The 16778-nt window shown below is 45.5% G+C and overlaps 1 protein-coding gene across 1 annotated transcript in view; it reads right to left on the reverse strand.

The window, feature by feature from the left end:
• LOC118561529 (polyunsaturated fatty acid lipoxygenase ALOX12-like) overlaps positions 1-14710 on the reverse strand; it is a 29435-nt gene extending 14725 nt beyond the window's left edge. Inside the window, exons 1-3 of the mRNA XM_036133657.1 lie at positions 14546-14710; positions 3520-3620; positions 3209-3379 (exon numbers count right to left, since the gene is read on the reverse strand). Coding sequence (XP_035989550.1) covers positions 3209-3379; positions 3520-3620; positions 14546-14693 — 420 coding nt within the window. The 5' untranslated portion in view covers positions 14694-14710. The remainder of the gene's footprint in view (positions 1-3208; positions 3380-3519; positions 3621-14545) is intronic.
• Positions 14711-16778: the final 2068 nt, after the last annotated feature.

A 16778-nucleotide genomic window follows, 5' to 3' on the forward strand; every position in this document is an offset into this window, starting at 1 on the left:
ACTTTTTATTAAATTTGTCAATATCCTATGGAAGTCTGGACATATGGCAGCGGTGTTTCAGGTGACTTCGCCACACCGCCACGCCGCACTGCTACATGGAATCCAGTTGGACCTGCAATCTACAACACAGCAACATGTCTTCTGTCTGTGGACACAGTTTCATGTTGATTAGCTCAGAGGGGTAACATAGCGACTGTTAACAATAAAACATGACACTTCCTGTTGTCAGGGGGCGTGGCCTACGCAATGTCATCATTTGACCATTGGATATTGTAGGAGACCTAGTGGTGATCAACTACTGAAAGTTTGGTGGCTTTGTGAGTTTTTGTGTATGAAATATAACAGTTTTGTGTTTCATGGCGAGTAGGTGAACTTTGACCCCTGCTCACGCCCCTTCAGCATGCTCAAAAACTCACCATTTTGATAACTTTTAATTGGCGATGCCTTATGATCAGACTGCCCGAGTTTCAAGCCGCTCGCTCAAAATCTCTAGGAGGAGTTTGATCAAATACCAATGCTGTAAACGTCAGAAATGGGGTCAAAATCAGACCTTCAATCTAAAATGGCCGACTTCCTGTGATATTTACACTATGACATTAATTGTAAATTCTGAGCGTCTTGGTGAGCTCTACCACTGTACCAAATCTCATGTCTCTACGATGAAGTAAGTGAATAGCAAAGGGTCCTTTGAAAATTGCTAGGTGTCGCTCAGAGGGGTAACATAGCGACAGTTTACAGCAAAACATGACACTTCCTGTTGTCAGGGGGCGTGGCCTAAGTGATGTCATCATTTGACCATTGGATATTAAAGAAGACCCGATGATGATCAATCACAGAACGTTTGGTGCCTCTGTGTGTTTCTGTGTAGGAGATATAATAGTTTTATTTTTTGTGGCGAGTAGGTGAACTTTGACCCCTGCTAATGCCCCTTCAACAAGCTCAAAAACTCACCTTTTTGATAACTTTTAATTGGCCATGCCTTATGATCAGACTGACCGAGTTTCAAGCCACTCGCTCAAAATCTCTAGGAGGAGTTCGATCAAATACCACTGCTGTACACGTCAAAAATGGGGTCAAAATCAGACATTCAATCTAAAATGGCCGACTTCCTGTGATATTTGCACAATGACATTAATTGTAAATTCTGAGCGTCTTGGTGAGCTCTACCACTGTACCAAATCACATGTCTCTACGATGAAGTAAGTGAATAGCAAAGGGTCCTTTGAAAATTGCTAGGTGGCGCCGTTGAGGCATTTTTCTTTTGATTTTTGTGACGACCTTAAAATACAAAATTTTTAAACAGTCACCATGCATCTGCAAAGTTTGGTGAGTTTTTGAGTATGATAAAGCCCCCAAAAAGGCCCCTCTTTAGGGGGGCAGAATAAAAATAATAATAAGAAACAACACAGAAAAAACAATAGGCCTTCGCAGCGCTTCGCTGCTCGGGCCTAATAATAAGAAACAACACAGAAACAATAGGCCTTCGCAGCGCTTCGCTGCTCGGGCCTAATAAGAAACAACACAGAAACAATAGGCCTTCGCAGCGCTTCGCTGCTCGGGCCTAATTAAAGTTATCAACGTTGTCTAACCAGTCAACAACTGATTATATAACACTTTTCTGCTATAAATTGTCATGATGCAACCTGAAGGCTGCATTCTGAACATTTTCTGGCTCCTTCCCCAGTGCAGCCCTGATTGGGAACACCTGGCAGCATGCAATCATCTTGGACTCACTCCACCTGCTCTCACCACTATATATACTCACCTTAGTCTTTCCCTGATCACCGGTTTGTCTGCAGTCTCCTGAACACCATGCCTGTCCTGTTTCTGCTCATCTCCTGGTCCTGTTCCTGTCTGCTCCGGTCTGTTCTCGTCTGCCAGTTCCTGTACCCCTGCAACCTCCGTCTGGTAAAATGACTCTGGCTTTCATCGTCCACTTCCTGCTGCTTCAATAAACTCTGGAAACCAGGTCTGTGTGTGTGTGTGTGCTGTGTCCGGGTTCATCCAAGACAAAATCATGACAGAACGAACCGGTCAAAGGATGAACCCCGTCACACACAGAGCTTGTTTCAGGAGCTGGCAGGACTCTGTATTTGTCTCCGCTTCAGCCCAAGATCTCCATGGGTGCCTTCGCCTCTGGTTCGTCTCGCCGGGATCGTAGTCCACGATGCCCCGCCTTTGGTTCGTCTCGCCTGGGTCGCTGTGCCGCAACGCCTCGCCTCTGGTTTCGTCTCACCTGGGTCACTGTTCTGCGACGTCTCGCTTCTGGTTCGTCTCGCTGGGATTGTAGTCCACGATGCCCCGCCTCTGGTTCGTCTTGCCGGGGTCGTTGCTGCGACGCCCGCCTATGGTTCGTCTGGTTCCGGCGCTCTCAAGGGTTCCGGCGCTCTCAAGGGTCCTGCACTCATGGGTTCCGACGCCTTCCCCGCGTCCACTTGGTTCCTGCGGCGACAAGGGATCCTGCGCTCCCGAGGTTACTGCGCCCGAGAGGTACCTGGGCCTGAAAGGTTCCAGCTTTTTGTTTTGTTTTTGCCCCCATCTGGATACCCCCTCCTCCCGCCCAGGCAAGGTGGTTATTGGTCGTCTGGAAGCCGAACTTGAGGGGGGGGGGATGTCACGATGCAGCTTGAAGGCTGCATTCTGAAAATTTTCTGGCTCCTTCCCCAGTGCAGCCCTGATTGGGAGCACCAGGCAGGCTGCAATCATCTTGGACTCACTCCACCTGCTCTCACCAGTATATATACTCACCTTAGTCTCTCCCTGATCACCGGTTCGTCTGCAGACTCCTGAACACCATGCCTGTCCTGTTCCTGCTCGTCTCCTGGTCCTGTTCCTGTCTGCTCCAGTCTGTTCTCGTCTGCCATTTCCTGTACCCCTGCAACCTCCGTCTGGTAAAATGAATCTGGCTTTCATCGTCCACTTCCTGCTGCTTCAATAAACTCTGGAAACCAGCTCTGTGTATGTGTGTGTGCTGTGCTCGGGTTCATCCAAGACAAAATCATGACATAAATAAGTTCATAACTGCTAATTAATAAACCAATTGTTAGTGCTATTCATTACAGGCTCATAAACCTTGATCACAACCATTTGAATTAACTTTCGTTATAGCTATCCTTTGATTTTGAATGATATATTATTGAATTATAATTGCCAATTATAATTAATAATAATCTTCAGGTGTAATTGTATAACATGGTTGAAAACTCACTGCATCTGGTTGTGCTCGTCCCAGGTGCCATGTGATAGCCATCTGCACACAAGATTGACCCACATCAGGAAGCGTGGCCATGATCATTTCCATAGTCACAGCATCTTTGTTTGATGGCGGCGGTAGTCTCATGGTGCATGGGGTATTGGGTACCCAGGCACACCAATCAAACTAAAGACAACAAAACACTGGTTGTAGTGGAGACTGTAGATGGAGCAGCATTTCAGTTCCAATACATCATTAAATGGTTTAAAGCTGTGTCTTAGGTTTGGAAAATACAGAGCTTGTTGTGTTGAGTTAATTTTCGTTACCTGTCCATTGTTAGTTGCAGCATGCTGAGCTGTGCTGGTGAAGATGGCCACAGTCAACAGAGTGGAGAGTTCCTCTTTGGTGCTGAGCTTATTTGGCATACCTAAAAATGTAACCATAACACATAACACAGAAGAAAGAAAATTCTATGTTACTATGATCCTCCTCTCTTCTTTTGCTCCTCCACTGAAGAGGGGAGTTATTATATTGCTTAAGTGAGATCAGATAAGCTTCAGATTACATAGGCTAATGGTAAATTGAAAAAAAAATCCAGTTAATATTTTAGGTTTCATCCAAAATACAGCAATATTAGTGAAAAGTGTAGTCTTTCCAAAACATGTATTCAGGTAGAATGTAAGACGATGATATAAAGGGGACAAATCATTCAGCTATGCTACATATAAAGTGGATTAGTCTAAATTCCTTGTTAATATACAAATAATGGCAAGAGTTTAAGTTCCCCCTTTTTCAACTCTGTGTTAAGGTGTTTCGGAGAGCAACTCGCTTTGGTCCGGTCTCTTTAATTATTAAGAAGGCACATCAGACCAGCTTGTTCAACTTCACCCTGTTTGGCCATTTTTGTATCATGCTGGGGCACGGTGTGATGAACAACCGATGATTTATTTACTTATAGCTTCGGCATCCTTCAGCTTGAATTACAAAATCTGAGAAATGAAAATGGAAAATTTACAAGATTGGTAAGGTGAAAGTCCATGACTGTTGTTGTGTCATTAAGTGATATTTCACCACTAGGTGGGGCTTTGGCACTGACTGTAGACCAAAACAAGATGTGTGATAAGTCACGCCTTTCTCTATCTTCACTCCAGCTGCAAACCACTCCCACTTCCCCTTCTGATCCGTCACTTCGTATGGACATATTTGCAAAGGATAAATGCACAGAATTTCAGAGGAATATGTCTAGTGAAGAAGTAAGTAACTCAAAACGTTATAATGCTGTTTTGAGTGAAAATTTGAGTCCCCTGGATGTGCTCTCTGCTCTGAGGGTGCTATAGTATTTTATGAGCAGGGAGCACTAAGCCCTGCGCAGCTGTTCACATGCACGTACATGCTCGCACGGCTGGCCCGGATATGTAAACTAGAGACTGGAGAACACAGAGAGAGTGTGTGTGATGTCATTCCATAGTCCATCTAAAAACACACCTTTAGTTCTTCACAAAACAATTTTTTAATTCTTTCTATCTAAAATAATGAAATTCTTATTGCTCCTTTAAGTAAAAGATGTAAAATGACACAAAGATGTCCTGATGCATCTCAACAAGTACGGTAATCATATATGAAATGCACCGGATTATAAAATTTAAGGATTTTAGGTGAGTCTTATAGTCCAAAAAATACAGTAGGTCCTACTCAGTTTCTCCTCCTAACTTTCAATTCGATTAAATTCAATTCAATTTTATTTATATAGCGCCAATTCATGTCATCTTAAGGCACTTTACAAAGTCAAATTCAATCATATTATTCAGATTGGTCAAAAATTTCCTATATAATGGAACCAGTTGATTGCATCAAAGTCCCAACAAGCAGCATTCACTCCTGGAGAAGCGTACAGGGAGAGTCGTCTGCATTGCCCATGGCTTTGCTGCAATCCCTCATACTGAGCAAGCATGAAATGATAGCGGAAAGAAAAACTCCCCATCAACGGAAAGGAAAAACCTCCAGCAGAACCAGGCTCAATATGAACGGTCATCTGCCTCGACCGACTGGGGGTTACAGAAGATAGAGCAGAGACACAACAAGACAGACAAAAAGCACAGAAGCACACATTTATCCAGTAATCTGTGTTTAACTTGTGCTCTAGGGGTGATGGAAGTCAAACCGCAAGTACGGGTAGGGATGAAGATGTTCACATCTTGGATAGAGAGGAACATTGGTTTTAAAGAGGAGTAAAGGGAGCCATTTTTGTGAAGAGAAACCACCTGTTGTTAAACAGGAGGGGTGGCCTCCGGGTCCAACTTTCCCCCTCTTACAATGCTGTTATTGCATGACTCAGCGCCCTAGGAACAATTAGCGGCTATCGTAGCACTAACGATCGGTTGGTAAACCGATTGTGCTCTTCTGGATACGATCAACTAGTTTTGATTGTCACACTTAAACTTGTTTTTTATATTTTATTTTCACTTTTTTTAATATATTCAATGTATATAAACACATCAGTATACTAACATAACATAATGCAAGAAAGGAAAAAGCACTCATGAGGAAAAAAAGGTCAGTGTATAAGATTAATACAAGTAATTACATTAGGTACTTTGTGTGAGAGATGTACCAATATGGTCTAAATATGTCTGCCAAATTAAAAAAAAACAAAACGTTTTATATCGTTTTTTGAGACAATTTGTAAGTTTTTTTCCAGAGGGATGCAACTCTTCATCTCAACAGACCACCTGCCAATGGGAAGAGGGGAGTCAGGTTTCCATGATGCTGCAATGTACTTCTTAGCCACACATAGAATAACTTCAATGAATTTGAGTTGTGCTTTGTTTAGAAAAAGGCGTATACTTGTAAAGTTCCCCAATAAACAAAGTTCAGGGTCCACTGGAACATTCTTTTGAGCAATCATGTCATGCTGCTGGTCTAGGTGTGGGTCTCTCTCCCTCTCTCTCTGCTACATTGTGTGACGTGCAGGTGTTTTGCGTCTCGGCTGATTAAGGCACCTACTTAAGGAGCCGAGACCAGGAGGAGGGCGTCAGTTCTTTCTTGCTACCAGCGTGGTACATGACCGACTTTAAACTCCGTCCCGAGTTCTTCCAAGCCAACCCTAACCCTGTGCTTTCGATCTCTTCCAGAAAATCGACCAAGAATCCTAGAAGCTTCCAAGCCTGGACTCTCTTCGAGGCCTGGAGCCCTCTGACTGTCAGTCTGCTTGGGTCCTCCTCTTTGCACTCACCTGCCTGACCACCCTCCATCTCTAACAACACTGGAGAGAGTCACTGGATAACACCTGGACCAAAGACACACTTCCCCCCGGACCCCTGCCAAGCACCAGCCTCCGTGAGTTCAGCCCTCTCCACCTTCCCATCAATCTCAGCCCTGTCATTTACCACTGCCCTCATCTTCCCAGCAGAACCAAGAAACAATCCGGCCAGAAGCATTACCCCCTTTGCTCAATAAAGAATCATTTTCTTATTGGAACTGACTGACTCCGTTGTTGCCTGATTCAGAGTTGTTTCTTTCAAATATGACAGAAAGAACTTACTATCCCGACTCTGGGGAGCAACTACGGAGCGCGGTCACTCATCAAGGACAATTGTTAGGGCAACATGAGACCCTTCTTCAGTCTATGAGCCAACAACAGAACCAACTCGTGCAGATGATGAATGTTTTGACCCATGGTTTTCAGGACCTAAGAAACCATTTAAGCGTGATTCAGCCTACCTCCACTCCTCCACCGGCAGCCCAGCCTCCCGCTGATCCCGCGTCGCTTACAGTCCCCGGTGTCGGGGTTTCCACCCCTACCCCCGAACCCTTCTTCGGTGAGTTAAATAAATCCAGGGGTTTTCTACCTGCAGTGCTCCTTGGTGTTTAATGGGTCACCTCAGTCTTTTCCTGATGACGCCGGTTGGAAGAGCCTATGCAATTAGGAAACGCCAATTTAACCCCCCAAGAAAAGGATAGGCGTATGAGGGCAAGACTATACCTTTACTGTGGCGCTTTAGGGCATTTTAGGTTAAACTGTCCTGTTCGCCCAAAAGATCCCGTCCGCCAGTAATCCAGGGGATACTGGCGGGCGTATGCTCTAAAAACCCGGCCCCCTGGTTAGCGTTACAAGCCGTTATCTGCTTCCTAGACGCTCAACATCTAGTCACAGCCCTTGTTGATTCTGGTTCTGAGCAAAGTCTAATAGATCCTAGCTTAGTAATAAATTGCGCGTCCCTGTTCGTTTACTACCTTCCCCCATTTCGGTCGCTGCCTTGGATGGCAGGCCCTTATCCACTATTACGCACCAGACCGTTCCACTGAAATTTATTTCTTCCGGTAATCATCACGAGAACATCTCGTTTCTTGTCTTCCCCACTAAACACTGGCCTGTAGTTTTAGGGCATCCATGGTTGGCTGTGCACAACCCCCATATTAATTGGAGGGAGTCACGATTTGAGACATGGAGCACCAGTTGCCTGGCCTCATGTTTACAGTCAGCCCTTCCTCGTTCTTCGGCTGGCTCTGCCTGTCTTGAGGCTTCTCCTGATCTATCCCAGGTCCCCCCCCCCGAGTATCATGACCTCCAGTGGGTATTCAGTAAGGATCTGGCCCTCAGCCTACCGCCTCACCGTCCTTATAATTGTTCAATAAACCTTCTCCCTGGAGCTCCTTTACCATCTGCATGCCTGTATAAACTTTCTCAGTCTGAACAGGGCCCCATGGAGATTTATAATTGTGTCCCTGTATAGATTACCGAGGCCTAAACCAGATAACAGTCAAAAACAAGTATTCCTTACCCCTGTTGGCTTCCGCCTTTGAGACGGTTAGGGGCGCAACTGTCTTCACTAAACTGGATCTCCGCAATGCCTAACATCTCGTCCGTTTTCGTGAAGGAGACGAATGGAAGACAGCCTTCAAGACCCCGCTCGGGCCATTTTGAGTATCTAGTCATGTCCTTCGGCCTTACCAATGCACCCGTCGTTTTCCAGGCCCTTATAAATGATGTTCTCAGGGACTTCATCAACCACTTTGTTTTCGTTTACCTTGATGACATTCTTATTTTCTCAAAAGATCCCAGCCAACACCTACAGCACGTCCGTCAGGTCCTCCAACGACTCCTCGAGAATCACCTGTTCATCAAGGCTGAGAAATGTGAGTTCCACCGCAAGTCCATCGGTTTCCTGGCTACATCTTCGAGGGTGGACAGGTGAAGACCGACCCGGCCAAGGTTAAGGCAGTGGAGGACTGGCCCACACCCAAGTCCCGGAAGGATCTCCAACGCTTCCTGGGGTTCGCCAACTTTTACCGGGTGTTTATTAAGAACTTCAATGTCATTGCATCACCCCTTTCTGCCCTCACCTCCACTAAGCTAGCTTTTACCTGGACACCAGCTGCTGATCAAGCTTTCCAACTCCTCAAGAAGAGGTTCACTCAGGCTCCCATTCTCACCTACCCCGACCCTACGGCCCAATTCACTTGGAGGTCGACGCCACGGATTCCGGAACCGGGGCCAATTCTGTCGCAGATGTCTTCTTCTGATGGGAAGCTCCACCCTTGTGCCTTCTTTTCTAGGCGTTTTTCCCCAGCTAAGAGAAACTATGATGTGGAGACCGAGAACTTCTCGCCATCAAGCTGGCCCTAGAAGAATGGCGTCATTGGCTAGAGGGAACGGAGTTGCCCATCATAATCTGGACTGACCATAAAAACCTTTCTTACATTCAGTCAGCCAAATGATTCAATTCCCGGCAAGCCGCTGGGCATTATTTTCTCACGCTTTCATTTTACTATTACCTACCGCCCGGGCTCCAAGAATGTCAAACCAATGCCTTGTCCCGACAGTTCTCCACCATCTCCGAACCCATAGGTCCAGAACCCATCGTTCCCATGTCCTGGATCTCTGCCGCCACTGGATTGTCCCCTTTCGAAGCCTCCCTTGGCTACCAGCCCTCCCTCCTACCCTCCTCTTTCCCGGATTCAGTCCTCCCCTCAGTCAGGTCACACCTCCATCACTGCCGTAAGGCTTGGGACCGGACCAAAGCCACCCTCGAACACACCTCAGCCCAAAACAAAAGATATGCCGATCGCAAACGCTTACCGGCACCTGCTTACACTCCCGGACAGCAGGTATGGCTGTCGTCCCGTGACTTCCCATTGAAAGCTGTGACGAAGAAACTTGGTCCCAAGTTCCTCGGTCCCTTACAGATCGACCGTATCATCAGTCCCACTGCAGTCAGGCTCAAGCTCCCCGCCTCACCTCCGTGTTCACCCAACCTTCCATGTGTCCCAGATTAAACCTGTCACTTCTAGCCCGTTGTGCCCACTGTCCAGACCCCCTCCACCCGCCCGGATCGTGGACGGGCATCCCGCCTTTACGGTGGACCGTATTGTGGCGTCCAGACCACGGGGTCGTGGCCTCCAGTATCTGGTCGACTGGGCTGGTTACGGCCCTGAGGAACGTTCCTGGGTTCCGCGCTCCTTCATTTTAGATCCCGACCTCATCTCGGCCTTCGAGGCATCGTCCTTGGGACGGTCGCCAGGGGGCGTTCGTTAGAGGGGAGGTGCTGTCATGCTGCTTGTCTAAGTGTGGGTCTCTCTCCCTCTCTCTCTGCTACAGGGTGTGTGACGTGCAGGTGTTTTGCGTCTTGGCTGATTAAGGCACCTACTTAAGGAGCCGAGACCAGGAGGAGGGCGTCAGTTCTTTCTCAAACGAACATTTGGACAGTTTTTTATGATATGTTTTTGGGACACATCAACAGGGGGAATGGTAAGAGATTATGTGACTCCAGAGACTGGACTGCACTATCGGTTACCATGGAGATCACAGATAAACGAACTCTGGAGGCCAGAAGTTGACATACTTAGATTGGACGGAATGACTGATTGGATAAACGTGTCGGCTGGGACATGTATGCATTATAAGTCCTCTCCACCAATGTGATGAAAGAAAGACTGTTATCATGCCCCTGAATGGGCGAACACATCTGATCCTTTAAAAGGCCTGTGGGGAATCAATCAGGACACACTCTCTCTCTCTCTCTCTTAACTAATGTCAGCATTGTTGTGTAAAAGATCAGTAGTGAACCGAAGCCTTTCTCTGCATTTTAGATTAAATATGGTAATTATAATTATGGTTTCATTTACTGCTACAGAAGTATACAGTAGAAACACCACATTATTCAATAAAGGACCAGGGGTGACCGCAGCATGGTCAACAAACAGTAACAAATCTATACCGGTTGATAATACCTGAAAGGCTGTTTTTACAAAATTCTGTCCAAATTTGCTTATCAATTTTAACGTTGAGGTCTAACTCCTATTTAATTTCAAACTTAGGCAAACCTGGTTTGGGGGCCTTCATCCAACAACAGGAAATACATTTAGAAATAAATATGTGTGTGGTCCCAACATAAAGAACCCTTTCAACTTCATTCATGATAGACAGAGTCATTTCAGGACACCAACTAGCTCTCAAAAAGGATCTTATTGGAGATAACAGAAAAAAGGTTTGATTAAGCAATTTATATTTCCTCTTCAGGTGTTCAAATGACGAGATAAGTCCTTTATCGAAGCAATCCTCCAAATGTTGGTTTCCCTTATGATGACATAAGTCCAGAATCTTATTATCAAGAGTCATGGGTATGAGTTAATTTTGCTTTTTAAAGGTGTTTTAGGTGACATTCGCACCTTCAATCTAAGACTTTTGTGAATCTCATACCAGATTTTTATCAGATGCCTCAATATGGGATTATCTGTTTACAATCAAAGGATTATGCTTATAAATAAAGTCACTGTGGACCCTTTCTTCCAGTAGGTTGCAATCTGTTTTGTATCTAGGAGGAAGCATCCCTGCCCTCAAAAAGGGATGAGTTTTTAGACCTTGGTTGTCGAAGTCTCCCTAAACCATAATCCCATGTTAGCTTTACCATGGATATCCGGGGGGTACCTTACAATTCCATAAAATTGTTTGACATATCAATTGAGAGCTTTGAAGAACGACTGTGGTGATGGAATGGGCTTGGATTGAAACAAATATCGCAACCTTGGTTGTATATCAATTTTTATACAATTAACTCTTCCCATCAAGATGAGAGGCAAGCCCATCCATGTACGCAAATCATCCTCAATCTTACTGAGCAGTGGACAGGTACAGGTTTTTGAGGTTGTTGTCCACAAATTCCCCAAATAATTTTATACCAAGTCATAGGCCACCTAAATCGAGTTGTGTGCTGGAGTTCAGAGTGATCAAAATTTGTCAATTAAATAATTTTGCTCTTTTCCAAATTCACCTTATAGCCCGAAACACCACTTTGAGAGCATGCCTCCTGGTCAAGTATCTGGTATGAAGTTCAGTGTTGCGTCCTGCCAGCTCAGTGCATTTACCTTCAAGCACGCAGATGTCTAGGTCACTAGTAGCTTGATCCTGGTTTGCCACAATAGTCTGTAATTCAGTCTGTGAGTCTGGGAGTTACTGAAACTCGAAATGCTCATTAATGCAGCGCAAGATTAACTATAACACTTCTTTGCACAGTTCCTTAAACATTTCGTAAGTTTTATCTGGAGGCTTGCCTAGAGGGAGGGTCGCTACAAGGACCGCAACTATCTGTGGTACTAGCTCCAGCTTCAGTAGCTTGGCTGTAGGTGGATTTGTCTTTGCTGGAGATGTTGGCTTCAGCATTTTGGAATTTTCAAGTTGATAAAGTTCTTAGGGCGATATCTACTCACACCTTTGTGGTCTATAGTCAAACAGGACGCACAGTATCCCCCATTCTGTTCATCATGGGGATGAACCTCCTGATTACAGCAGCACCAGTTACAGCAGCAGGGAGCAGACAACCCCCACTGAAAAGATTCATGGATGACCTCACCATAACAACCACAGCACATGTGCAGGCAAGGTGGATCCTGAAGACTCTCGGGGCTTTAGCATCATGGGCGAGAATGGCTTTAAGGCCAAGAGGTCACGGAGCATGGTGATAAGGCAGGGGAAACTAACAGAGGCTTTCAAACTGCATGTCCAAGGCGAGCAGATCCCTGCAATCAGGAAAAACCAATCTCCCTGATTGTCACCATCGAACCTAGCCAGGTGGGGCTTGAGGGAGGACCCGCTCTGCAAGTTGTGCGGGAAGAGGGAGACACTGGCCCACATTCTAGCAGGGTGCTAAATTGCTCTGGCTCAGGGGAGATAAAGGTGGGCAGCATGACCAAGATGATGGGGCAGTGACCTGGCCACCACTGCTGACCCGCCAGCTGGAGAGTGTAGCGGTTAAGGGTAGAAACACCCCGTGAAGGTTGGGCAACATCTGATGACATCAGCTCCAGGCCAAAAGCCACCCACAGTCACTTTAGGGAGTGGATGTATGTATAGCATCACATGATGTATTCAACAAACAAGCACAGTATAAAGATGATTTTGTAGGTCACGGAGAGGAGCACTGACAAAAACACATCTACATCCTGTCATGGTTTAGTTTTTAGTCTGGCTTTTTGCCTGTTAGTTTTGAGTCCCTCCTCCTCCCATTCAGCTCACCATCCACTCCCCCAGCTATCAGTCTCACCTGTTGGTCACTAATTAGTCAGAACTCACTCCACCTGCCAGCCTCCCTACAAAAGCCCCCCTCAGTCTTCTCTTCCCTGCCGGTTCGTCATCAGACTCTACTCTCTCCACGCCTGTCAGCCTGGTTTGCCCCTGCTTGCTACTGTAACTCTGCCACCTTTGTGTCTCTACCTTAGCCTGCTGTTAGATTTACCTGCCTCATCTGTGCTTGCTGCTGGATTTACCTGCCATCCCTCTGCTTCAAGTAAGGCCTTTTTAACTGTGGATTTTCCTGTCACCTCTGAGCTTCAACAGACCTCTGCCTGCTGTTGGATTTACCTGCTTCATCTGTGCTTGCTGTTGGGTTTACCTGCCTCATCTGTGCTTGCTGTTGGGTTTACCTGCCTCATCTGTGCTTGCTGCTGGATTTACCTGCCTCATCTGTGCTTGCTGCTGGATTTAACTGCTACCCCACTGCTTCAAGTAAGGCCTGTTTAACTGTGGATTTTCCTGTCACCTCTGAGTTTCAACAGACTTTTGCTAGCTGCTGATTATCCTGCCACCTCTGAGCTCCTAGTTTGCTCACTGCCTCGTCGCCCGGATCTCCTACTGCCTCTGTTCTCCAGCAGCCCTGCTCCCAAGAACTCTCTCCGGTCCCATCAGCTCCTGCTCACATCTACACCCCTGTTCCAGTCCAGTCCTGCCTCTCTGGTTTCATCATTCACTGCTCATCTACCTTTCAATAAACTCTCAGTAAATTGCCCCGTGTGTGTGGTGTCAATTTTGGGTTCATGACACATCCCTTCCGTGTGCAAGAGTGGCCCCCTACTTAAACTTTTTGATCCACTATGCAAAGGTACTGCTTATAAGGCTGAGTTTTTTTCCTATAACTCTTCAGACTGAAGAAGTCTGTCAGAGATGAGACAAATGTTTCAACTAAGAAGAACCCATCCAGAGGACCTACTCATTCTCTTTATTCTTTTCGACACAAAGGTGGTCTTACCTTTAGGGTATTTGAAGGAATATGTAGTCAGTGGAATGGTGGTGGAGGTGTGGTAGAGGTGACTGGGTTTGTAATAATTAAGACTAATAGTGTCCTGGTTGTGTCAAAAGTGACCATATATCAAAGTGCTGACATCATCTTAACTACACAATTCTTTGGGAAATTAATTAAAAAAAAAAATTAAAGTATGTGTATTTTTATATTATTTAAAGCTACCAGTGACAGATAATTATATTTATAAATCAGTGGGAAAAGAATTTGAAAGACAAAAGCATACCATGCTCTATAGCAGGGGTCTTCAATGCAAGTCCTTAAAGGTATACTATGCAACCGGGGTTGATTTTCCAGCGAGGCTCCCCCCAGAGGGCCAAAGGTAAAAGTGCCCTGACCATAAAGATGCTCAGCTGTTCTGGTTTCTCCGTCAAGCCAGGCGCGGTTGTTTTTGAGCTTAGCAGACAGGCGAACGCCACGAAAATTAAAAATACGTCAGTACAAACAATGACTAACACAGTGAAAGTATGAACATCAGGCTTCCCGCAGCGCTATCTTGGCGAGAAAATTAAAAGTTTCTCACCTAAAATCTAATATAAAATGTGCTATTGCTATTATACCCTGCCTCTCGCCCATTGACAGCTGGAGATAGGCACCAGCACCCCTCGTGACACCAATAGGGATAAGCGTGTTGGAAAATGGATTTATGGATGGCTATTTCTATTGTAATTAACATGCTGTTTTTACACCTATTAACTGGACATGAACCTTATTTATATACTCTGAAAAAGTAAATTTAAAAAAAGAAGTCTCCCTCTAAAATGAATTACAAATTACTTACCAAAGTCGGGAAGCTCAGCGAAACCTTCCTGTGATATATCTTTGGTCCATGCTTGTAGCTCTGGGTCCTTCTGAACATCTTGGTCTGAGTGATAGTACAGGCTCACCACATCTGAGACAAAACTGAACAGAGCCCTACAGTTATTCATTATTGAGATATAATAAACTGGAGACTGCTTTACACATATTTTCTGTATGATAATACACAAGGGTTCAAAAAACATAGTATTTGGAGGTAATCTGGTGAAGTTAACCAAAACCCCAACATCAAATAAATATGAGAGGGAATTAAATATCTTTATGTGTAGTCAACCCCCGTGTCCCATATGGATCATTAAACCCTTGTCTTATTGAGAAACTGTGACCTTCAAAAGGACCATAGAGTCATTTCAGGAAGTGATTCTGATCCTGGCAACTTCACACTCAGCTGTGATCAGCTCCACGTGAAGGCCTTCAAGAGTTATGAAATACAGTTATAGACCTTCTCTAGATCCAGAAAGAAAGTTACACACCCTAAACTCCCTTGAACCCCTGAGTAATTCCACAAGAAAAAAACATCAGTGCCCCGTATTCACAAAGAATCCTAAGACTAAAAGTAACTCTTGGCGACATAATTTTAAGAAAAATATGTAATTTTTTTCGCGGACTTTTACCTCTGGTAAGATAAACCTTACTTACAAAGCACATGTGACCTTAAAAGAACTCTGAAAGTGAAAAAATGTTTAAGAGTAGTGAGGAGGACTTTTAATGGGTCTAAGAATGTCTTTTGCAAGGAAGATGGTGGAAACAGAGAGAGCTGTTTTGTTGATCCACCACCTGAACAGCACATAAACTTTATGACAATCATGTGATTGATTATAAGTATAGATAAGGGTGACAGTGACACAGACGTTAGGAAATTTTTCCTGCAATTGGCAGGTGCTGGTTCAATTCCGCGCTTTAACCATCTCAATTGTTGTGTCCTTGAACAAGACACTTCTCCCGAATTGCCTGCTGTCGGTGGTCAGAGGGTCCAGTGGTGCTGTTTGTATGACCTCTGTCAGTTGTCCCCAGGGCAGGGCTCATATGTGCAAAGGATAAACACACAGCAGAACAGCATCACCTTTTGGAGGAACATGTCTAGTGGAGGATTCAAGCCGGAGCGGCAGAGTGATAAGACTTTCCATCAAGGACACTTGCCTGCCGGAGGACGGCCTTCATGGACATACAGATTTCCACACAACATGCACCCAGACACACATATGCTCACAAATACAGATGACTTTACCCGACCAGAACTCAAATGTTTACCTTCTGCATATATAGGCCCGTTTACACTACACCTAAAAACCGAGCCATGCCGAGACCGGTCCTAGCTTGGTCCAGTTAACTGAGATAAATGCAGCCGTTTACACACACAGGAGTTATCTCGGTTATGGTTCCTTGGTTGCTCCTCGCCTCCTAGTGGCGATCTGCGTTACTACCGCTCTCTGGGATTGAAGGCGGGACCGAGCAAATCAAAAATGGCGGCACCCTTCACATTCAGGATGTTATTGTTAGACAGATTCGGCTTTTGGGACGTGGATAAGACAAATTAACGTCTAATAAGGATTTACAGACGCGGGAAACAACAACAGACGCTGAGGTTCATAAGCAGAATCATCTCTGGAAACCGTGTGGCACGGTAAGGAAGCTAGTATTATTATGAATGTCTGAAATTTGTCTGAATGGAGTGTGAATCGGGACGTGCTGCCAGACACGCCGGGAAACCCGCGGACAGTCAGCTGACTGTAAGGGCATGACGCGGTCTGCTCATGCGCTCCTCGTTCTCAGGGAACCGGGATAAAAAAAACCAGTCCGAGACCTACTGATGAACTGGTCTGCAGTTAGCGCGGTCCGGTTATCGTTAGCGCGGTCTGGTTCAGTTTGCTGACCATTTACACACAAGAGTTATCTCGGTTACCGAGCTCGGACTGGTCTCGGCTCGGTTAAAAAAGTGTAGTGTAAACGGGCCTTATGTGTCTCGTCATTGATTGTGCTTTTTGTGCAAATGAGTTTTTTTTGTCGGATGCTTCACATTTTGTGTGGAAACACAAATTGTGCAGCACCTGTCTTTTTTCTTTCCCTCCACTCGCCCAGTGTAAATCTTTTTTCAACAGATCTCAAGGCAGCGCCTAGGGACCCCGTGTTAAAGCGGGGTCTGGGCAGTTTGGGGAACGCACCTCACGGCTGCGCTATTTAGCAGCGGCCTACTG

The sequence above is a fragment of the Fundulus heteroclitus genome, unplaced genomic scaffold (assembly GCF_011125445.2).
Source record: "Fundulus heteroclitus isolate FHET01 unplaced genomic scaffold, MU-UCD_Fhet_4.1 scaffold_656, whole genome shotgun sequence".
Lineage (NCBI taxonomy): Eukaryota > Metazoa > Chordata > Actinopteri > Cyprinodontiformes > Fundulidae > Fundulus > Fundulus heteroclitus.